General features: G+C 47.1%; 2 protein-coding genes across 14 annotated transcripts in view; one reads left to right on the top strand and one right to left on the bottom strand.

Annotated features, from left to right (window-relative positions):
- Window positions 1–851: 851 nt before the first annotated feature.
- On the top strand, window positions 852–11014 carry gmnn (geminin DNA replication inhibitor). Of its 7 annotated transcripts, none has more exons than XM_029248035.1 (9): window positions 852–2517; window positions 2614–2681; window positions 2764–3411; window positions 8450–8519; window positions 9308–9400; window positions 9572–9728; window positions 9815–9897; window positions 10475–10585; window positions 10672–11014. In XM_029248035.1, exons 3-9 carry the CDS (start codon window positions 3281–3283, stop codon window positions 10813–10815), a joined length of 789 nt encoding a protein of 262 aa, XP_029103868.1. In that variant the 5' UTR covers window positions 852–2517; window positions 2614–2681; window positions 2764–3280; the 3' UTR covers window positions 10816–11014. The 7 variants fall into 7 exon arrangements, with proteins under 7 accessions (XP_029103868.1, XP_029103869.1, XP_029103870.1 ...); XM_029248036.1 differs by having other exon boundaries at window positions 852–2681; window positions 2764–2946; window positions 3064–3411; XM_029248037.1 differs by having other exon boundaries at window positions 852–2681; window positions 2764–3129; window positions 3312–3411.
- Window positions 11015–12663: 1649 nt separating this feature from the next.
- The window catches only part of ripor2 (RHO family interacting cell polarization regulator 2), a 42401-nt gene continuing 32263 nt past the window's right edge, over window positions 12664–22801 (bottom strand). For 4 of the 7 annotated variants that reach the window (XM_029248418.1, XM_029248423.1, XM_029248421.1 and 1 more), the window contains 10 exons: window positions 20860–21516; window positions 20037–20203; window positions 17969–18140; window positions 17632–17764; window positions 17366–17527; window positions 16675–16848; window positions 15994–16196; window positions 15714–15800; window positions 15082–15172; window positions 12664–14949 (listed from right to left, as the gene is read on the bottom strand). In XM_029248418.1, the coding sequence (XP_029104251.1) occupies window positions 14849–14949; window positions 15082–15172; window positions 15714–15800; window positions 15994–16196; window positions 16675–16848; window positions 17366–17527; window positions 17632–17764; window positions 17969–18140; window positions 20037–20203; window positions 20860–21516 (1947 nt within the window). In that variant the 3' untranslated portion in view covers window positions 12664–14848. The remainder of the gene's footprint in view (window positions 14950–15081; window positions 15173–15713; window positions 15801–15993; window positions 16197–16674; window positions 16849–17365; window positions 17528–17631; window positions 17765–17968; window positions 18141–20036; window positions 20204–20859; window positions 21517–22801) is intronic. The other 3 variants (XM_029248419.1, XM_029248420.1, XM_029248424.1) reach the window with 3 other exon arrangements.

Genomic DNA, 22801 nt, shown 5'->3' with positions numbered 1-22801 from the left:
CACCACGAGAGAGGCAGAACCGAGAACTTGCTTGCTTTACCTTTTGTGCGCGGTACTACCAAGCGGGCGGAAGTAGACGAGTGAAGCGGTCTGATTGGGGTGTAGCGGCTGATCGAGTGTTATGAATAGCTAGGAGCAGTTCTGTTGATGCATCTGTAGACAATAACCAGGGTCTTAAATTTGATTCGGGCAGCTATAGGAAACCGGTGCAGAGAAACGAGTAGAGGAGATACGTGCGAACGCTTTGACGAGTCAGACAACTCGTGCAGCAGCATCCTGTATCGGCTGCAGAGGTTTGATAGCAATAGCGGGAAGGCCACACAGGAGAGTTGCAATAGTCCAGACAGGAAGTCTCCATAGCCTGGACAAGTAGTTGGGCAGAGTCAGTTGTGAGGTAGGGACGGATCCTGCAGATATTATGCAGGATGTATCTGCAGGTCTGGCTTGTGGCTTCGATGTGCTGAGAGAAAGATAGACTTGAATCAATCATCACTCCCAGACTCTTAGCCAAGGAGGTAGGCAAAGTGAGTGAGTTGTCAAGTTTGATTGATGGATCGTGACAGGAGGACAGGCCAGCTGGGAGGTGAAGAATCTCTGTTTTAAAGAGGTTGAATTGGAGGTGGTGATCAGACATCCATGCAGAGATGTCTGAAGCAGGCAGCAATGCATGCAGAAATTTCTGATGCTCCAGGTGGAAAGGAGAGGAAGAGCTGAGTATCATCAGGGTAGCAGTGGTATTTGAATCCATAGGAGGCTATAACCAGGCCGAGGGAGGAGGTATTGCTGGAGAAGAGAAGAGGACCCAAATCGAGCCCTGCGGGACACCGGTTGAGAGAGACAGAGGAGAAGAACCGGAGTTCCACCAGACCACTTGATAGGATCTGTCAGATAGGTAGGACTCAAACCATCTTTAAGGTTACAGCCAATAGTCTGGGGTTACGGAGAGCAATGAGGCCTCATCTCCTGACTGCCACACCTCATCAGGCACCTGCTGCTAATCCCAGCCTCCCACTATGTTACTGTCCACCAAGACATTTCTTACATTTTCTGCCTGGACCCCCTGTGCACAGGACACAACTTAATCGAAAACACACAGAATCCAATGACACATAGCTAGTCAGCGATTTTGTGGTGCTACACACTGCCATGACCTTCTGGAACTCATGCCTTCTTACAGCAGTACTTTCTCTCCCCATTACATTTTTTTTTAAGATTTTTTGGTTGCTTCCTTTATCAGCGACTCCCTAATCGCCGAGAAACTTGTTAATCTCCGTTAACAGCCAAAAACTACCAGCTAACGTCACACATCCAGGCACAACAGGACCTTGCCTGACACTTTATGCCGGAAGAAAAACTACAACAATCACAAAAAAAAAATGTGATTGGTCACCCAAAGCGAACGTTGGAACATAATTGGACGTCGTCGTGACTGGATTGAATTTGGAGGTATCCTAATTAAACAATCAACAAAAGTGTCAGTTCTGCAAAGCTGCACATTATTAGCCATATACCTACATTCAAATGAAGTGAAAATTCATATTAGCATTTAAATTCCTCAGAGCCCATTATTTTAGTCACTTTTGGAAAAATAGTCTCACGCTTAAGCAGTGAATGATCTTGTGCAAAAAACGATGTTAAGAAATGGAAATACAGTACGTTCCTCATGCTGCGAGCGCCCCCTGGCGCACAGACATTGCTGTAACCATAGATGTCCAGTATCCCCGAAAGAAAGCAGCGGTACTGAAGACAGCACAAGATCCAGAAGAAATGCAAGTAATGTCCGCAAGGTACAGATCGATTTAGTAACCGGAAGTCTGAGGACTCTGCGCCCCGAATTGCTGCGCTACGCAGCCGAAATGCTGCCTGTGAAATTATTGGAATGAATGGCAACCGTCGGTCTCGAGAGAGCCTGGGATCAGGGAGCACTAGCGGAGCACGGCCTCCCTCCTCTTGACACCCTCCCAAACCTCCTGCTTCCAGCGGGTACAGTCACAAGCACCCTCCTCCCAGTCTTGTATTCCGATGCCCGTGGCCATCATGTCTTGCTTGCAGACGTCTTTGAAGCGAAGGTGGGGGCGACCCAGCGCCCTGGTGCCGGTGGCAAGTTCATCATAAAGCAGGTCCTTGGGGATTCTTCCATCTGCCATGCGACAGACGTGACCGAGCCATTGGAGACGGCACTGTTGCGGCAGACTAGATGCTCAGCATCTGGGCTCGGTTGAGGACCTTTTCCTCGGTCGCTCGGTCCTGCCACTGAACGTCGGGGATGCGCCTGAGGTTGCGCATGTGGAAGGCGTTGAGGTGTCATTCATGCCTGGAGTACAGAGACCAGGACTCGCTTCCATATAGCAGAGTGCTGAGGACGTAGGCGCTGTAAACAGTCATCTTGGTGCGTACCATCAGCTCACTGTTATTCCAGACTCTCGTCATCACCCTGGTGAAGGTTTCTGTAGCTCAGCTGATCCTCCGGTCGATCTCAGAGTCCAGCGGGAGACTGTCAGTGATTGTGGAGCCAAGGTAGGTAAATTTGTGCACTACTTTCATCTCGTCGTCAGAGATTGTGATTGAAAGGGGACTCTTAACGCCTTGTCCCTTCACATCGGTCTTTTTCAGACTGATGGTGAGGCTGAAGTTTGAGTACACTTTGGAGAACTGGTCCATGAGCCTCTGCAGCTGCTCCTGTGAGTGAGTGGCCAGTGCAGCATTGTCAGCAAACAATAAGTCCCTTGTGAGAACCTGCCTGACTTTGGTCTTCGCTTTCAGACATGAGAGACTGAACAGTCTACCATCTGATCTCGTATGGAGGTACACCCCTTTACCCGACTATCCAAAAAGCACGTCTCAGCATGACAGCAAAGAAGATGCCGAAGAGGGTGGGCAAGGACACAGGCCTGTTTCACACCATTTCGGATGCAGAATGGGTCTGAAGAAGCTCCGTTGAATCGGGTTAAGAAGCTTGGGAACACGTCCAATTTTGCACAGGATCCTGAACAGACCATTGCAACTGACAAGGTCGATTAAGGCGTACAGTAGCATCCTCTGTTCTCTTCACTTCTCCTGCAGCTGTCGTAGAGGGAAGATCATGCTGATTGTGGAGCGTTCAGACCGGAAACCGCATTGTGACTCCAGGTACATGCACTCTGCCGGTTTCTGAAGCCTGTTCAGAATTACTCAGGCAAAGACCTTACCCACAATGCTCAGTAGAGTGATCCCCCTGTAGTTGTTACAGTCACTCCTGTCCCCTTTGTTCTTTTACAGGGTGATAATATTACAGTCTCACATGTCTTGTGGTTCTGCTCCCCCCCTCCCAGCGCTGGCAGAGAAGTTCATGCAGGCGTTGCAGCATAGGCCCTTTGGCACACTTGATGACTTCGAGTGGGAATCCATCCAAACCCGGGACCTTACCAGAAGGTAGGTTGTCGATTGCTGTGCTCAGCTCTTACAAGGTGGGCATTTCATCCAGCTGTTCCATGAGTGGCAGGGTCTCTATAGCCTCCACTGCTGCATCAGAGATGGTGCTCTCCCTGGAGTACAGCTCAGAGTAATGCTCCACCTATCTCTCCATCTGTTTCCCTTAACTCTAATCACCTCCCTGTGGTAGACATAAAAGGTGCTGTCTTCTACTGCGTAGGACTGGTGGCTTTCAATGCCGTCGTAGACCCCATGGATGTTTCCTGTGTCGGCTGCTATTTGAATGCCCTCACAGAGGTGCAACCAGTAGTCATTTGTGCAGTATCTGACTGTTTTCTGGGCTTCGCTTCTGGCTGTTTGTAGAGCCTGCAGCGTTACTTGGGTGGGACACCATTTGTGTTGGAGTAGTGCTGCGTATTTTTCTTCCATCGACCATCAACCTGATTGGTTCGAGGCATACTCAAGTGAATCAGTCTTGAGACTGATCCTGCTTTCTTCCAAACACCAGAAGTGATGTGCTGCGAGGAGTGTCCCTCAAGTATGTCCACCTTTGCTTATTCAGAATCAAAGTACTAGACATGTTCTCATGGTCGGGGACGGGCAAATGGTTGGTCGATCAGCGAACTGAAAAGAGGCGAGGATCCGCAATCGTGGTGAGTGTGTCTTCTGTAAACAAGTGCGGGGGGGGGGGGAACTGTGTGTGTGTATGCAAAACATTAAAGAAACGTTAATGTTCGCTTAACAGGGGCGCGATGGCGCAGTGGGTTGGGCCGGGTCCTGCTCTCCGGTGGGTCTGGGGTTCGAGTCCCGCTTGGGGTGCCTTGCGACGGACTGGCGTCCCGTCCTGGGTGTGTCCCCTCCCCCTCCGGCCTTACGCCCTGTGTTGCCGGGTAGGCTCCGGTTCCCCGTGACCCCGTATGGGATGAGCGGTTCAGAAAATGTGTGTGTGTGTGTGTGTGTGTGTGTGTAATGTTCGCTTTTCCAGAGTTCGTTGGCCTTTCACGTTTTTCCGATCGCTTTATTATTTCCACTTTAGTTTAATCGCGATCGTTTTCCTTTTCTTGGATGCATCACCATCACTTGCATCACATTTACGCTTTGGTACCATGGTTAGGAAGATAAAAGCAAAAAAAATAAAGCCCAATACAGTAACGCAGAAGTCACTGTTAATAGCAACGTGGTCCGACTGAAAACAACGAAGTCTATCCTACCTCAGGCTCACGCGCCCCACCTTCGAGCCGATAAACCGCTGTAGATGCGCAATGTTTTGATGCGTGTCGTAAAGTAGCGTCCGTTTGTTATTACAAACCATTGTATGTGAATTTTTAATATAATAAGCTTAATTATGACGTTTTCATTTGATTGTTATTTAAGGGTGACAAAAAAAAATCAACTTCTGGTCAGTAAGGGGGTGATTCGTAACTACGGGTTGTACGTAAGTCGAACGTTCTGAACTCGGAGACTGCCTGTATAACTTGGCACCGCTGTCATCGCAGGACTTGCCAGAACAATGCTGAAGACAGCAGTGGGGTACCTTAAGGACTCCAACTCCGGATTTATGCTCAGGGTTGACTCCCGAAGCTTTTCTCATAAATGTGTATGGCCGCAAGGCAGCGGAGGTTTGAAATCAGAGTATTCCTTCTCCTAGGCTACCCTTCACAGGCTGACAAGCCCTGCCTGCCCAAAGCGACTGGTTATTAAGGCTCCAGTGACTCCCCTTCACGCTTTCTCCTGTCTGTGAGAACAGTTCCTGCCACATGAAGGCCAGGAGTTGGCCTTTGGTTGTCAGAGGTTATTTGAGACGCATGCCAATGGGAGCATTTTATAGGAAGTGAGAGCTTATCTCCACATTTACCCTGGCTATGTCAACCTTTAGGAACTGGTCAATACCAAAATGCAAGAAAATGTACAAGTTATCAGGAGGCAACTAAAATATGAGCATTACAGGTTTAGTAGTTATCCTGTTCAAACAGGAAGGACTCTTTGCATTCCTTTTATGATATTTGTTAAATATACTGCTTCACAATATATTTTATATTAATGACATGACCATGGGGGGCGCAGTGGAATGGTGGGTTTGGTCAGTCCCCGCTGTGTGACAGCTCTAGGGTTCGAGCCCTGCTTGGGGTGTCTTGTGGCAGACTGGCATCCTGTCCAGGGTGTGTCCCCTCCTCCTTTGGCCTTGCACCCTGTGTTGCCAGGTAGGCTCTGGTTTGCCGCGACCCCGCTCGGAACAAGCAGTTTTAGATGTTGATTGGTTGGACCATGACTACAATAGTGCTCAAACACTCACTTTTAAAGAGATTACTCCTAGAATAGTGATTTGATTTACTTGCAGAACTGACTCCTTTCATGAAGAACCTCCCAGCAGCTTGCTATTCCATGATTACATTTACATTTATTCATTTAGGCGATGCTTTTCTCCAAAGCAACTTACAGTGTTAACCCATTTATACAGCTGGGTGACTTTTCTAGACCAGTTTAGGGTAAGTACCTTGATCAAGGGTACTAGCTACCCCCAGTTGTGGATAAGATTAATTTAAAAAGCCAATCTTTTGAAACATTGAGACAGTTAAGTGTCTCTGCTCATAGTTGTGGAAACTACTGTGTAGCACCAAATAACTGGAAAAAAAAATAATAACGCGTTATTACTCTTATTTTCTCTTCAGGTAAATTGCATCTCATGGCCATTCGATACATTTTCAGATAAGCAGAAGGGATCATTCTGTGTGTGTGTGTGTGTGAGAGAGAGAGAGAGAGAGAGAGAGAGAGAGAGACCGGGCTTCGTAGAGTTAGCTCTATTCAAACTCGTCTAACATCGATTGAATGATATTATCTTTTGAAACATTGTAACAGGAGAGGCGCGCGCTGCCAGTGATTGGATAAAGAGAGAACACAATAGACGTTTAATGCGCTCAGTTCGGCGTTAATGACATCAGATTGTTTCAAAGGGGTTCATTCATTGTTGTGAAGCTACGCGAACACTCACTCCAGGCCTGTTTTGCGTAATATACATTGCGCCGCTATTATAAATATATAGTCCACGTAAGTTACTGTTCTGTTAACACTTTTATATTAGCGAACTGTGTTGTCCCGCGTCCTCGTACGTTCGTTTCGCTTTTAATACTTTGACATTCCGTTTTAGTTAATAAAAAATCAGTTTAGTAACAAACGACCGATTTGAAATAAAGAGATAACGTATTTTAAAGTAGAGGGATTGTGTTCTGAGATACAGAGCACCGGGCTGGAACATTTATGGAGGCAGAGAGAGAGAGACCGAATCGGAGAGAAATTTGCTCGTAAGCTCCTGTATTTGCTGTATATTTTATTAGTTTCTGCTTTGTTCCTACTGTACTGAGTAATTGTCGTTACAGAATAATGTAAAGTTGATATATCGAATGTTTTCGCGCTAATGAAGCATACTAAATAATTAATTAAATAAAAGTGAGAGAGCAGAAGTCACTTCCGCCCCCCGCGCCGTCTTCCTGGTGCAGAGCGCGCGCTGCGGAAGAATAGAGGGCTCGTCGCCACGTGACCCGGGAGGGAACCGCTCTGTCCACATAAAGCCGAACGGGAGCTTCTGTTCGCTACTTCGGCTGCATAGCACGGTAAGGGAGCACCTGTTTACCACAAATAATATTTTGTTGTTCAAAAACGTCGTCAGTCACAACAAACGACGTCGTCGTCGCCGCGGAACCGTGTTTTTCAGTTTCTATCTCTCACTCTGTCTATCGGACTGCAGCAGTGGCCCTGAGTGGTGCGTGGCTACTCTGCTCAGTTTGGTGAAAACAGTTTGGATTATTTACGTCGGAATATAATAATGAGACTAGTTTGCTACGTTTTGGTAAACCAGTCTATGTACCAAGAGAACTAGGGGGGAGTTCCTGTCGTGTTTAACCGACTCGAGTCGGGCGTACGATTCTAACAGTTGATAACGCCGCGTTGTACGTAATTTGGCTTTTAACCGCTGGTAAATATCTTTGGTTTACGGCAATTGGAATTGCTTCACTCACGATCTGTTAAAATTAGTGGTGTAAACAAACATTGTGAAACTATGAGTTAACTTAAAAGTTTAGCATCTCACGATGGCATACCCCCCTTCCTCGCCCCCCTGCACTGGCTTAATAAGAGTATTGTTCCGGTAGCTTTAGCTTACTGAACCTTTTTGAGGCGCAATATAGCGAACTTTTTTTTAAATGTTCGCGTCGCCCCGAGCTCTTTGCTGTAACAGTGACGTAACAGGCGCGTGCTCCGCTTCGCTTTGAGTTTCGCGGGTTTTTTTTTCTTGTCCTCTCACGCGGCCCCAAGGGCGGCGCTGTTGTAGCTCTTTATGGACGCGTCAGTCTGTTCCCTCCGTCGTGTGTGTGTGTGTGTGTGTGTGTGTGTGTGTGTGTGTGTGTGTGTGTGTGGAGAAGCAGCAACAGCAGCAAGTGACGCTGTGTGTGCCATGGACCCGGGTTTGAGGTATAAAATCCCAGCGTTTGAGAAGCTCCTTTATTGCTCAGTCAGTGACGCGAACCACTCGGGCAAAAAGTAGTCACTCACTTTGTAGAGGGGGACAACTGCAGTAAGTGTACCGTGCTCTGCCTGCCAAACTCTGGCCAGTTCACTGTGTGATGTCTTTGTGTATGTTTATTGGGAAAGTGCTGTGCTTCATCTACTTATCGCTTTTATAGTCACACCTTTTCGTGTGCTCTTCAGGTGTAATATGTCCTCTTAAGGGTGGAGGTGCTGCTGTGAGGTGAGACAAATTTAACAGAAATCTGCCATATTGTAGATTAGAGTCCCGAATTGCTCCAAAAATTACACAAATGGGTAAATAGTTGTAAGTTGCTTTGGAGAAAAGCATCAGGGAAGGTTCTCTTATTGCGAGGTTGGTGTGTGTGTGTGTGTGTGTTACAAATGACCACCTGGAGTATCTCCCCCAACTGTGCTGGTCAGCCTGTTGCGTAAGAAGCCGGTATATCCTGCTGCTGAGTAAGGACAAGGTCCAGCGAGAGCTACTGATACGTACATCACTTAAATACATCTCTTTCAGGTGTCCTTTATCCAAAATGAGTGCCGTCCAAAAGCAGAAGCACGGGAACGTCACTTTGGAGAACAAAAAGGTAACACCAACTCTATAAGCCCACATCTTCCCCTTCAGTTTTTGTTTACCTTCTGAAGGGGTGTGTAAATTCTGAGTTTGCTTCTTAGGAAAGTCTTAATGACTTACTGAAGAGTGATAACATTCTTATGTGTGAATAGTGGTGTGTCATCTTGAGACACCTTATTTGACCCTTAAACTGTTTGCTTATCCAATCCTATACATAGAAAACATCTGCTGGGTACAGTTTTCTGCTGGATAGCCAAAAAGTTCTGAGTGCAAGCTGGTTTAGTAAATTGGAAGAATTTGGTTGCATGATGACCTGATTGCTTGATCAGGCAACCAGGAGTGTCTTGCAGTCTTAATGTTGGCTGAAACATCTTGAGCATTTAAATCTTTATTGTAGGTGTGCATGCATCAGTGTTCCTGTAATTTGATAGTTGTACCTCCTGCTGTTAGTGTTTCTCAGAAGGAAACTATTAACTAGTCTGCAGCTTACACTAGTTAATGATGGTTTTCAAGCCAGCTCCCCCAGTAATTTAGTTCAACAATCTTTCTCTAAGAGAACTGGTGTCTGTGGGAATTGACTGTTGCACCGTATCACTGAAGGGATGTCTGTTTCCCACGCCTGCAATCCAGTCAGACATGAAGAACTAGGCAGCTGGTTTATTCATTTGCCATTCCACAATGACAGTGTAACTAGACTGTGTGGCCAGAAAAATGGCATTGTTTGCATTAGTGTGTACTGTTCAGGGGTTATGAAAACTCTATTCCAGTTTAGAATACAATTAATTTTTCAATGCCTCAAAGACAGGGCCTGCTGAAGTGCCAGGATCAGTGAGGAGAATCCTACACGTCGTTCAGCAGTCTGCAGTGAATGAGAATCGTGGAAGAGTTAGAGAGGTAAGCCGTCAATCTACTATTAGATACTACTCCTGTAAACAAGAATAGACTCCAGGTGACAGAGAGGACATTTAGGGTACAACCTAGATAAGATGCTTTGACAGTCACATTCATGCAATTTCCTCCTGGTCCACAAAGCATCTACTCATGTATGCAACCCCCCCCTTCAAGTCAGGAAAGGCTATGCTGAAAAGAAAGCTCTGGCCTGCAGACCAGGTGAAAGGGTCAAAGAGGGTCAAGGCTGAAGTTAAAGTGAAAGACAAAGCCAGCAAAGACAAGAACCTGACAGAAGGGATGACAAAAGAGGCCTATGAGCTAATGGTTAAAGGTAAAATTTGCACTGCTTGTTCTGGCTTAATTACTTGGAATACATGTAAAAAAAATGTGTTAACACCTAGTGCTGAACTGTTACAGAAACACCTCCCTCCTCCTACTGGAAAGAGATTGCTGAGGAGAGGCGGAAAGCTCTGTTCAATGTCCTTCAAGAGAACGAGAAGGTAAGTTGATTTCCATCTTCACCACCACCTGGCTAAATGGCTATATTGCTTGTAAGGATGTCTGAACTTGATGATACAGGAGAGGAAAGTGCTTCTATGGTAGAAATGAGTAGCAGATCAAGTTGCCTACTCCTCAAATAGATGTACCTGGTTCTATATGGGAGTACTTTACACTATTTGGTTAAAAGGGTTAACAGTATGCCAGTGACCAGTTAGGCATGTTGTCATACTACTGTACTGGCCCCTGCAAAGAAATGTTTTATTTTAGGGTTTCCAGCTTGCTACCCTGTAACTACTTTATACAAACTTCAAAATCCCAAGAGATTACATGTAATCAGTCTTCACTTAGAATGGAAGGCTTTTTAGATTTAACTGGATTACAGAAATGTTTCAGTAACAATTGAACAATGAGTCTTCCATAGGTTTGTAATAGTGGGAGGATTTAAATTGGCAACTGCCTGCATGAAACCTGAGTGCTGCAGAAATAAGAGCAGAAACCTGAAGTGTCAGTTTCTGATGATGTAATCAGTACAAGCAGTACATTAACAAACTAAAGGTCTTCTCTTCCCCACCCCAGTTGCACAAAGATATTGAAGCTAAAGAAGAGCAGATAACCCAACTGAAACAGGAAAATGAAGAGCTTCAGGAACTGGCCCAGCATGTCCAGCACATGGCTGACCTGGTTGAGGTAAAAAGGCAGAGACGCAAAGCATTTGGCTGCTATGAGTCTGAATAAGGGTTTAAAAATTTTCCTGTCAACATTCTACATTGTAGAGGTTAACGGGCAAGAGTCCGGAGACTGAGGCTCTGCGAGATCTGGCATTTGAAGGGGACCATAATGAACAGGAGGAAGATGAAGATAATGAACCGCTAGCTGAAGCTCCTGCACCTCTGCATCATGATAAAGACAGTCTATGAACAATCATTCTGCTGAACTATTCCTGCTTTGTGGGGCTTTTTTTTTTTAACCTTCAGGGCAATTAAAGTACTGGGAGTGGAGATTTACTATTTATCTTGTACATTTAGTCATGGATCCTTATGTGCAGAAGTTCATGATCTGTAAATATGTTACAAATGCTTGTAAAATAAAAGTTCAGTTTGAAGTAAAGACTGCTATACCCCCTACCCCCCGTTGGGGATAAAGCCAAAAGCTCAGCTGCAACAAACCAGCAGGTACCCCATTTCTTACCTTTTTATACATTAGACATAATTGGCTACAAAAAAAAAAACTACCAGTCTTATGACAGCTGTAACACTACAGCCAACCCTGTTTCAGCAATTACTTGAATAGGCAAGAGGAGCTCTGCTGTTAGTTATTCCACGGAATGATTCATGACAAGAGTCCCTAGTGCAAGGCAGTATGGGAGAACTAGTGCTTGATGGGTGCTGTGATAGTTAACTGACATCTTAAAGTAACTTTGTTTACTGATTTGTACAGGAGGGTACATATTACTGTAGTAATGCAGGGCAAGTACCACACCCACAATGGAATTGGAACCAGGATTTGAGTTTTTACCTTATCTGTAATGGTTAGCACTGCTACCTGGGTACAGGTTTCTAAGTCCCAAGAAAAAGGGGAAAAAAAATGGAATTGCTCTAGTAAATTACCCACCACTATATGGGTTGGAGGGTAGTATCAGGTTGACTAAACTAATAGAAATGCTAAACAGGTAACACTTACTGTGATACATGACAGGATGTGTGCTATTCATAGAAATCTGACCAAGAAGGGACTTTGACATAAGCACATGCTTTGGGTCTATTTCTCTAGATCACACAACCCCTTTTCCCCCTCCTAGCAAGTGAATTAGAATTATATAAAATGCATGCTTGGAATTCCTGCACCATGAAGATGGAAATATAGCACATATTTCCTATAACGACACTTTCTGTAGTAACCAAAAAAAAAAAAAAACCTGAGCCCTATGGGTTAAGTTCCTTCTAGTCCCTCAGTAGGTTCATTACAAAGTCCCTGGGAAAGACCTCAGCTGCTTTTAAACAGGTTTTTTTTTTTTTTAAAAAAAAGCTTAATACTGAAAACAAACAAACATTCTCCATGCAATTAACTTCCAAAACTAATGGAAAAAAATGGTTTTGTATTTTCTCATCTGTATCAACAGCAAAGGCAATGTAAAGGTTTACCCATTACCATAATCTAGCATTTACTTGGACATACTAAGTAAGTCCAAGGTAACTGACAATGTTAGGTTTGTACACCAAGCCACTTACACTTTATACTGCTGGGTCATTTTGACTAGAGCAGCTTATGCCAAATACATTTATCAAGGGGATTACAGCAGGAGGAGGGATTTAAACTTGGGACCTTTGTATCCAAAGCCTTCAGCTCCAACCACTCCACCACCAGGTGTCCCACTAAGGCTGATGGTAAAGAAGATCAGTCTCAGCAGCACCATTCACAAGTACATGCTATCCAACAGGAAACATGTACCAGTGACCAGGTAAATCCCCAATGAGTAATTTGGTCAAATGCAAAGGACATCTGAGGAGTAAGTAGTTAACAGCTGGAGGCAGTATGAGCCACAGCATGGTGACATTCCAGTGGCACAGTCCCACCACCTACCATACCATAGAACTCAGGTCAGTCACCACCGAGTGCTTACCTCTACTACTGCGGAGTGTCCCGCGGTAAACAAGGACCACCTGCAACAACATTACACAGGCCCGTCATCAAAACCCCCACTAGCAAGATAGATAACATAACAGTGAGTACATAAAAAGACATTAAACTTCTTTACAGGTCATTATGCAAAAATAAAACTTTATTGCCACTTTGAGTGAACAGAAGAAATATTCTACACCAGAATACAGAAAGGAAAAGCAACCAGTACTGAAACAAACATGGCCAAAAATTACCATACTTACTCAATTCCAAGTCACACCTTGAATGCTTTAAAATGATTTGGAAAACAAACAAAGGAATAATGCATCAGTTCATTACTCTACATAAACTTAAAATCCTGTCTTGAAAATGCATTTTATTTATTTTGTTTCTCGTTTCTGGACCACTAGCGCAACATTAACAACTCGAATTTGAGGGTGACTCGGATTCAAATAAATACAGCAACCGCTTACAACACAGGCCCTTTAATAACCTTGATAACCCAGAAGAATAAGAATAATCCAGACTGTCTGAGGATGCAACAAAAATGTTAATAGCTTCTAAACAATCGTGCTATATCAAAATAATGCTATTCACATTATGAAGGGAAAACAATCAAATTTAAAAATATCCATTTCCCCCCATATAATCACAAAGCAAGAAGCTAGTGATAAAAAATTAAGGTACTTTTAAGTATACATTTGATAATGTTTGTTTTCTTGCATAAAAATCAGGGTAATGGTCAAAAAAAATTTAGGTTTTTCACAAAACTGGCTTTCTGCTTTACATTAATGCAACTTAATTCAAAATTCCACTGTAAACATAAAAATATTCAAACTTATTTTGTAATTTGTGCCTGGTTAGTGATGAAGATGTTCTTAGTACATTAGAACTATTGCTTAGAGTCAAGATATTTTGCAAAGGCTCCCTTTGGACTGCTGACTTCCGTCAGACTTATAAACGCACATCAATCTATTTGCAGGGATATTTTGTAGAGAACAGTGGAGAAATATGAATGAACTGAGATTTAAAAAGGAAGAGAAGGCTTTCTCTTCCTAGAACCGACTCGTGTCACAACCCGCTATTAGAAAAGAGAGCCCGATGTGGGGTTCGGGCCCCAATAACCGCCGAGACTTAAACGAGAGGACAGAAATAGTGACCACGTAAGCGATCCGACGCAACCCCAATACTACAAGTGTCTGCGAGATAAACGTGTATGGGGGGGGGGAAAAAAAAAAAAACCCTCCACATTTTGTTTGACAACATCCCACTCACAAATATTGGACAGGAACATAGAAAATATAAATACGTAATTCCATTTACAATTGAATTTAATCCACAACAAAGCATAGAGGAAAACGAGACTGAACTTTTCACTGAGGCACGGGGGGAATAAATAAAAACGGTTAACTAAAACCCTTCGAATCTCCATTTAACGCAGTAGTATACAGTTAGGCACAAAAGTCGAATGAATCAAGGAACACCGGGAACGAGCCTGCGTGTAACCCTCACCCATCAGAAAAGCAAAAGTGCATTTTCCTTTAAATAGCAACTGAGAGGCGAGCCGGAACTCGAACCAGGAGCCGACCCTTTGCTTCCGGTCTCGTCTCCCACCGTGACCTTCGATAGCTTGCAGACCGAACGAGAGACATCGGGTCCAATACTGTGACGAGAACAATTCCTCCCGAGAACGGGACGCGATCCCTAACGTGCTTCCTCTCTTTCACCACCCCCTCCCCCCCAGCAGCCCAAGGGCGTCACCGCACCAGCGAGACGTCGGCAAAGGACAGACAAGCGGCCAAAGCGTCACAAAGGCGTTAAGATCGCCGCGTAACCCGACGGCAAAGGGGCGGCGATCCCACGAGCGCGGCCCCCAGCGCTCGAGATGCTGCCGAGCACACCGGCGCGCAGCGCGGAGTCGTTCATAAAAGCATTAAAATGGTCTGTAAAATCCCTGAAACCGAACGGCACGAACCAACGAAAATCAAGTAAGGTATACCACATTATCCGAAGTATAATGTGCTGTATTTAAAAACAGTGCAATTTCAAAGCGCAAACATTGCTCTATGAATATACTACTGAAACAATTAATACTAATTATAATGACCAGAAGAATTAACGACGACAAGTATAATAATAAAAATGTGCAGAGAGAAATGGCTTAGTTTACGTCTTGAATAAAGTGGTTTCGAAACTTTTAGTCGCCCCCCCCACCCACATCCCTCCAGAGCGAGGCCCCCGCATCCAGTCTCTGCGCCTCCGGGTTATGGAAAGGGGGGACGGTTGCGATCGGGGGTCCCCGAGGACCGTGTCACTGGGGGTCCGTCCCTCTCAGAAGGCTGTGGTGACGGCGTTCCCTCGTCGCGTGCCGAGACGCACCATCTCCCTGGGGACCGTGTCGAGCTGCTCGTACGCCAGCCTCCCTTCTTCGCCTGAGGAGACGGGAGACGTGGAGAGTCACGAGGAGGAGGAGGAGCTGCGACACGGGACATTTACTATGCCGAGGTGGCATTTATTACAGCAAAACCGCACTGACAACCACCACTGCCCAGCGAACCCCTCACCGAGAGCAAGTAGCGTTTCCATGGCAACCTGGCGTCGCTCCTCGTCGGCCGAATCGCACAGCGACACCAGCGGCTCGATGCTCTCCGAGGTCTGAGGGAGACGCACAGGAGGGGCTGCAGTTACAGCTTTAAGTGGCGGTCATCAACAGTAACTAAAGCGAAGTGTACCGAGAGCGATTCCTCACGCAGAGATGCCCTTAACGGATAAACAAATTTAATCGTCGCATTAAGCGAACAGATGAACATCCACGTCCCTTTCAAGAATAATTTGCTCTTATTCACAAGTGAAGCTCACGGAAGCCTGTGTCGTGTCCCCTATAGCAAAACTTCCCCATCTGCAGAAAACAGAATGGAAGAAAATTTCTTTCTAACCCCAATCCCCACCACTCGGGTAAAACGGCTGCCGAGACCGACAAATACACAGGTATACAGAAACACTCCAACATCGATAAACATATGCAACGATATATCTGTATCGATATATAGATACATCTGTACCAATGTATCGATATTCACACACACACACACACACACACACACACACACACACACACACACACACACACACACACACCCCGATGGATGAGAATTTTATCAATGCCGAAAAACGACACTCTTCACTCCCGACTGACCTGTAAGCGGCTCAGAGCCGCACAAGTGGCCCTCAGGTTCCGCAGCTCGGTGTCACACAGGGCCCGAGTGTAGCTCTCCACTGCCTGCTTGAGTCACACACAAGTCGCCCGCATTAATACCCCAACGCACCACACGAGCTCATCTCGGCCACATGAGCGTAGGAGTCGAACACGGCGAGGCGCTGAGAAGCAGGCCCCCGCGTTCACCTCACAGCGTTCGGAGAGCTCAGACTCCGACCGACTCGGACTATACAGGGGAGAAGCGTCAACGGTCGCTGACCTTTGACCTGAAGGGCGGGTGACCGGAGGCCGAGACGAGAAAGGCGGCCGCAGCCTCGCTAACGCGAGCGCCGTCTGCGATGAGGAGCGCGGCCAGGGCCCCGAGGGTCTCCGCTCGCGGTCGCAGGCCGCTCGCGGGCACGTCCTGCAGCTCTCGCACCACTCGCTCAGGGTCCCCGCACCTCAGCACCTCTGCAAATGTCACTGCAGGATGAAACACCACGGTAAACTCGATGGTCGGTACTATAGGCGCCGAGTAAGCAAACTCACTAGTAGGGAAAACACAGTATTTCTCCTTGATTTATTTTAATAGGTATTTCAATAAGTAACTTCAACATGACAATAAGGACAAAGACTGAGAAGGAGGACCTTCTTTAGAATAGCAGTGATTTTTTTTTTTTTGTTGTTGCAATATAGAATGACAATATGGTTAGAATAAAAGTTAATGGTTTTTTTTGTATATTGGGTAAATTTTATGAACTTGTGCTAATCTGGGAACCAACTCTCAATTTTCCCCCCCATTCAAAAAATTGGGAAGAGCTCCTCCACTATCTGGACCTCTTGCCTTAGAGAGGTACTTTGGGTTTGGATACAGGTGGAATTGGGTTCGATTACTGTTGGAAGGGTGCAATTCCAACATTGGGTTTCAGACAGCGAGAAATGACGGAACCGCCGCTCATACCCTCCCTGGCCAGTCGCAGCAGGTGCTCCCCCATGTCCAGCACGCCGTGTTCACACGCGTAGCTGTGGAACTGGAAGACGGTGATGAAGTCCTGGGACAGCGCAGGGGGCACAGGGCAGGGGCAGGAGGCCAGGTCAACCTGGTCCAGCATTTCGCTCACTGCCAGCCGAATCACTGCGAGACCACACACACACACACACACACACACACACACACACACACACACACACACACACAACATGTTCTTACAACACCCAAGATCATAACGAACTTCTGCCAAACAAGCTCATTTATGGGCAAAAAAGGAACATCTGACAAATCACACCTTCATAATGAAGGGAATCGTTGACGAAAATTGCCGTGAACGAAAAAGGGTCACTGACTGACACAAACATTGATTGTTGTTTGGGTCTCAGTCAATGTCATCATACAGGAAACGGGGGGGGTCATCCCTAGACGTTACGACCAAACGTTGGGACTCGGCCCAATGCGGTTCATGGTCGAAAAGCGAAAGACCACCTGTATTTAAGCACGGCTTCTTGGCGTACAGCAAACGCTCCTTATGCCATGTGTGAACATCCAGAAGAGACCTGCATTGGCATCTGTTCTTCTAAACTGCCAGGATTTCCAGGACGTGCATTTGTGGAGTAGCAAGATGCGAGATCATGGGCGCGAGACCCTCAAGTCTCACCGGTGTCAGCGGAGCAGGGCTGCCTCTCCTCCAGGGTGGCGGCGAAGAGGCGATGCATGTGCTTCAGCACGCGGTCCACGGTGGTGTGGAACGGGGCGACGGAGCCGCTGCACTCGGCCCACAGGGAGAGCAGGGTGGGCTTCTCCGCCAAGCCCGAGATCACTGGAGAGAGAGAGAGGGAGGGAGCGATTGTGACTAGAGACTATTAGGATGGGGGGGGAGGGGGTGGCAAAAGGATGGTGACGGAGCCTTTGGGCGGCACCTACCCTCTGCAACAGAGCTGATGCTGCTCAGGCGGTCGGTGCTGATCTCCCCGAGCTCCTCCAGCAGCCTGCACTGAGCAGACAGCTTACGCAGCTGGGAGCTGCGCTGCAAAGAGCTCCCCCCGGTGGACAGGAGCTGCAGCCGCATACGTACAACACGGTTTTACTGTGTAAATTATGCATATCACACTTCGAAGGCTTCGCAGCACATTCATGCACATGGCGCACTATTTTCCCCCTTTCTTTGAAATGTAAAAAATATAATTAACCTTCCTGTTAATTGCCGTCGCAGGACTGCCCTGTATTCTGCCTAGATGAACGTTGCTTAGAAACGAAGTACCTGGACGAGCTGGTGGCAGTAGTGCAGGTGTATGACGATGGCAGTGTCCAGGCTCTCGTTGCCTGTGGTGAGGGGCAGGGGGCTCCCCGCCACGCTGTTGCCCACCCCCGTGTCCTCCGTCAGAGCTTCGCTCAAGTGACCCCTAGCCTCGGGGTGCTGTCCCGACCTGCTGCTACAATAGAGGAAAGTGCGTCACCATTACGCTTACTTAGCAGACACTTTTCTCCAAAGCGGCTTCCAATGAACTCTATGTAGTGTTATCAGCCCACTGATCTCATTCACCGCGGTGACTTACACTGCTAGATACACTTCTTACAATGGGTCACTCATCCATACATCAGTAGAACACACTCTCTCTCTGTCACTTGCAAACCATGGGTGAACCTGAACAGCATGTCTTTGGACTGTGTGAGGAAACCAGAGCACCTGGAGGAAACCCACGCAGACACGGGGAGAACACGCCAACTCCACACAGACTGAGTGAACCCACATTCTCTCGCACCACCCAGGGGCCATGAAACAGCAGCACTCCTCGCTGTGCCAACGTACCATTAGAACACAGCGCATCACATAACCATCAGTCTAAAAACAGGGCAAACCTTACAGATACTGAAGTACAACCTAAAAAAAAAAAAAAAAAAAAACCACACATGTAGAAAGTGATACAGACCACTGAGGTGCCCAGATTTTAACTGCAGTACATTATAAATTAGCATTTAGGGAGTTTGGCTGCATGCAGCTTTATCCGGGAAATACATGGACTGGTTCCTCAAGTTACAAACACCAGAATTCTAGATAAACTGGGGGAAGGGAAAAAGTTTGCAACTTTTTCTTTCTTGTACAATTTAATATTTGAGGGTTGAGGAGTGAGGAATGGCACGCATTTGGCTGACAGCAGAAACACAGTGGCAGCTCATTCCAGCATGCAGTTTTATTGTACATGTTTAAATTTGTTCTAATTTTAAAGCAGCTCAAAGTAAATGTCAGAACAAAAGGCCTTAAAGTATTTTTATTCCATTTCCCATAAATAAGCTGGAAACGCATTTCACTACGCTTTTACTGACTGTAGATAACGAAGAAAGTCGAGGTTGAGAACAGCCCGAAACTGGCCAATAGACACGTTTATCAGACAACTTTGTGAGCTTTACTAAACAGCATGTTGTGGGGGAGACACCCCCCTCCCCTGATCACAGTAAATGAGTTTGAGTTTTAATGTAGTTTTTAGATAAAAATTACAATGTTAGTCTGCAATGTAGCAGTCATGTCCAGACTCTACACTACGTTGTCCCCTATGCTTCCAGGATAGGCTGCAGACCACCACGACGCTGCAGTAGACAAAGGGTTATTGATGCATGGGTTGATATATTATAGCTTCAAAATAACTAATGTCATTTTAACCTGTTAAAATAACGACAGCTGTACTTTTTTTTTTTTTTTTTTGCAACACAGTTAAAGAGTCTTGAGTTAAACAAACCAAGTTAAGAACCATGTGTCTGAGCTGAGGACCCAGCGTTATGTCTTTCCATACAAGAACTACTAACGGGTGGATTTAAGGCGGCTGCAGAGAAGTCGGCCGATGACCGCGATCACCTGACGTCTGCGCGGCCTGAAGCGGCTAAGGAGAGAGGGAGGGGGTCACAGATGGAGGGAAGCACAGAAACGGCGTTCTCCACTACGGCACCGGCTCAGCGAAAACGGCACGGTCGCAGGCCAGACAGCGAGGGGACACATTGGAGAGAAGCTACACCCCTTGGCCAAGGGGGCCACTCGGGGCCCCGACACCGAACACATGACTCCACTGCATAGAACCACAGGGCTGGAGAGGACAAGGGGGAGAGAGAGAGAGAGACTACCAAGCTTAGTCACAGGAGGAGCACATGCAATGTACGCACACGCGCACGTCCTCCAAGGCACAGCTTGGTTGACGTATGTCTTGGTAGATCAGGTGTCAGAGGCAGCCAGGGGGGGTTTGTAGAGGAGGAGGTGGTGGTGGAGGTCAGACAGGCAGGAGACAGGGACAAGGAGGTGGGTTGGGGGGCTTCCGGCTCATCTGCCACCCCTGACTCACCCAGTCCTCTCTGGCTCAGTGTCAAAGAACACAGAGCGCGGGAGCCCGTCATCGCCCGTGTCGTCGTCCTCAAAGTCCGAGGTGTTGAGGAAATCAAAGCTCTCTAAAGCGCTCTCCACAGTCAGGCTGAGGCTGGAGGAGCGGCTCCGCTGCGCCGGGGCCCTGCACTAGAAACGCACACAAGAGCACAGGCTTCAAACATGGCAGGCGTCACAGGCCGGGGGGGGGGGGGGGGGGGGGGACAAGGCATCTCGGAACTAGACCCTGGAAAACACTGAAAAGCATCTCTATTGCAGAAAAACAGGAAAGTTACGTTTTTCCTCATGAGAAATGTAGGGGGGAGAGAGAAAAGAAAAAAAAAAAATCATCCTGAAGTGCAACATTTACTCATTTAGCCAACACCTTGCGCCAAAGCAACTTACAATTATTTACGTATTTATACAGCTGGGTAATTTTACTGGAGCAATTTAAAGAAAGTATTTTGCTCAAGGCTACTGAGGCTGGAGGTGGGATTCAAACTTGCAGCCTTCAGATCTAAAGGCAGCAGTAATAACAAGTACACTGTCAGCTGCCCCTACAGGTAACTACAAAAAAATGAGAAAGTAATGATTTAAGATAAATTATACATAAAAATACGAAAAAAAAATTAAAAAAAAAAACAGCTGCCTTCACACAAGTGAACCACGAAGCTTCGCTTTCTCTGACTTAAGAGGTATCAGGATTAACGTTAGTCGAATAAATAAAAGATACAAAGAGGTTCAGAAACGCGGAACAGAGGAGCTTGCCGACAGTCGCACCTCACCCTCGAACCCCGCAGGCTCACCTTGAGCAAGTCCTCCAAGCGCATGACCTCCTGCTCCAGCTCCTGCAGCTCCTTGTCCTTCTCTCCCAGGCCCTCAAGCCTCAGCAGCAGGGTCTGGATCGCCTCCTCCAGGCAGCTTTCCGCGAGGGTCCGGTCGCCCCTGGGCGCCCAGCCGGGGGAGCCATCCTCGGGCGTCGCGTCGGCCGAGGTCAGCCGCTTCACCAGCTGCTTGGTCAAGCTTCCCTCGTCCGTGTCCAGCTCCACCGGCTTGAGCTCGGAGCCCTCGTCTCGAAGCAGGGCGTCGGACACGCCGGGGTCCAGGAACAAATCCTCCGGCTGCACGGCGCGCGGCGAAGCTTGGCCGGACCCGCCTTCGTCCCACTCCCTTTCTGGGGGCGCCTCCGTCTCGCCAGGCGGACGCCGCCCTTCCGCTGTAGGCGCCGCCTCCTCCCGTGGCCCCGCCTCCTCCGGGGCGGCCCCCGAGCCGACCGTCTCCGGGCCCTCCTCCGGGCTCTGGCGCTGCCGAGGCTCAGTCTCCGGGGGCGTTACTGTGATCTCGGGGTTTGACTGGCCGGTGGCGGTGCTAGACTGGGGCACGTCGGTAAAGGTGAAGGACAAGCGCTTGCACTCGGAGCCGCCGCAGCTGCCATTCTCGAAGACATCGTCGCGCAAGGCAGACTGCCGGAGAAGAACCAAAAGGGGAAATATGTGAGAGGGAGCAGCTGAAACACACTTCTGTGCAATTGTGACCTAGCTGGGCCCGTCCATTTAGAATCAGTGTGTGTCTCTCTCACACACACACACACACACACACACACACACACACACACACACACACCTGTCCCTCAGCATCCAAAAACATTCACTACTCATTTTCACTTTACCACAAACATTTTCAATTATATGGGTCCAGGACAAGCTGAATATATGGTTCTGCATGGTCTGAGACCGCAGTTAAGAACTGCGTTAGGTGCTGGGCGAGTCGTGACGGGTAGCTCGTACCCATGGTCCGAATCAAACCGCCTTTCTACGCCTGCGTGCCGGGCAAAGTTTCAGTGTGCTTATGCGTTTGCCTTCCCTTCTGCTTTTTTGGTGGTTTGTCTGTGCAAAGTATGGTGAATGCGGATATTAAGGAAGAGTAAAATCAAATCGATCAAATAATTAACGGGCTTCAAGGCGCCGTCTCATCGGAAAGTAAAACCTGAGGCATTCAGCACACTGAACATGGTGAAAGAGACATCTCCTGCTTTGTCAAAATCAAGAGAACATATTAAGGCCAGAGCTCCAACTGCTTGACGGTGATGATGTTAAACAGCAACACCTCCCTTCTCCTGCCTTTGACTTAAGGTGGTTAACACACATTATGATAGATAGATAATCTACATATACACACACTTTTATATAATATATACAGTATAATGTTCTATGTTATTATATTCTGTGTAATTGGGGCAGCTGATAGCAGAGGTTGCAGCTGCCTTTGGATCCAAAGGTTGCCGGTTCAAATCTCATGTACGAAATAGGGTAAAGTTGTAGGTGGTTCAACATTGTAAAGTGTCCAGTAAAAGGTGCATTTCTGTCCACTTTTATTGTTACACTCAACTTTTTCCCTTATGTTCTCCAGCATGTAGGGTAACTCCGGAGTAAACTTGGAATGGTTTTTGAGCGAGTTGCAATTTTTTCCTTTCGCCGTTGTGACCACTACCTGAAATTTTCCACTGCAAGGGCTGTTTTTGGGAACAAATTAGTCACAACGGAGCAGTAATATAGGTAGCGGAGCGACCGGTAGTAGGAACGTGGTGCTGATGAAGGTGCGATGGGTGAAGCGCCGGTTCGCAACTCCAGCGGGACAATGCGAGTGTGCCACACCAGTTTTGTGCGGCTCTCCTCTGGAAAAGCTCTAGTGAATCTGCTGGGTGTTCCGCAGCCCGACGAGGTGCATGTTGCGAGGTGTAACATGGCA

The sequence above is a fragment of the Scleropages formosus genome, chromosome 23 (genome assembly GCF_900964775.1).
Source record: "Scleropages formosus chromosome 23, fSclFor1.1, whole genome shotgun sequence".
NCBI lineage: Eukaryota > Metazoa > Chordata > Actinopteri > Osteoglossiformes > Osteoglossidae > Scleropages > Scleropages formosus.
This window is presented reverse-complemented; position numbering and strand designations above follow the sequence as displayed.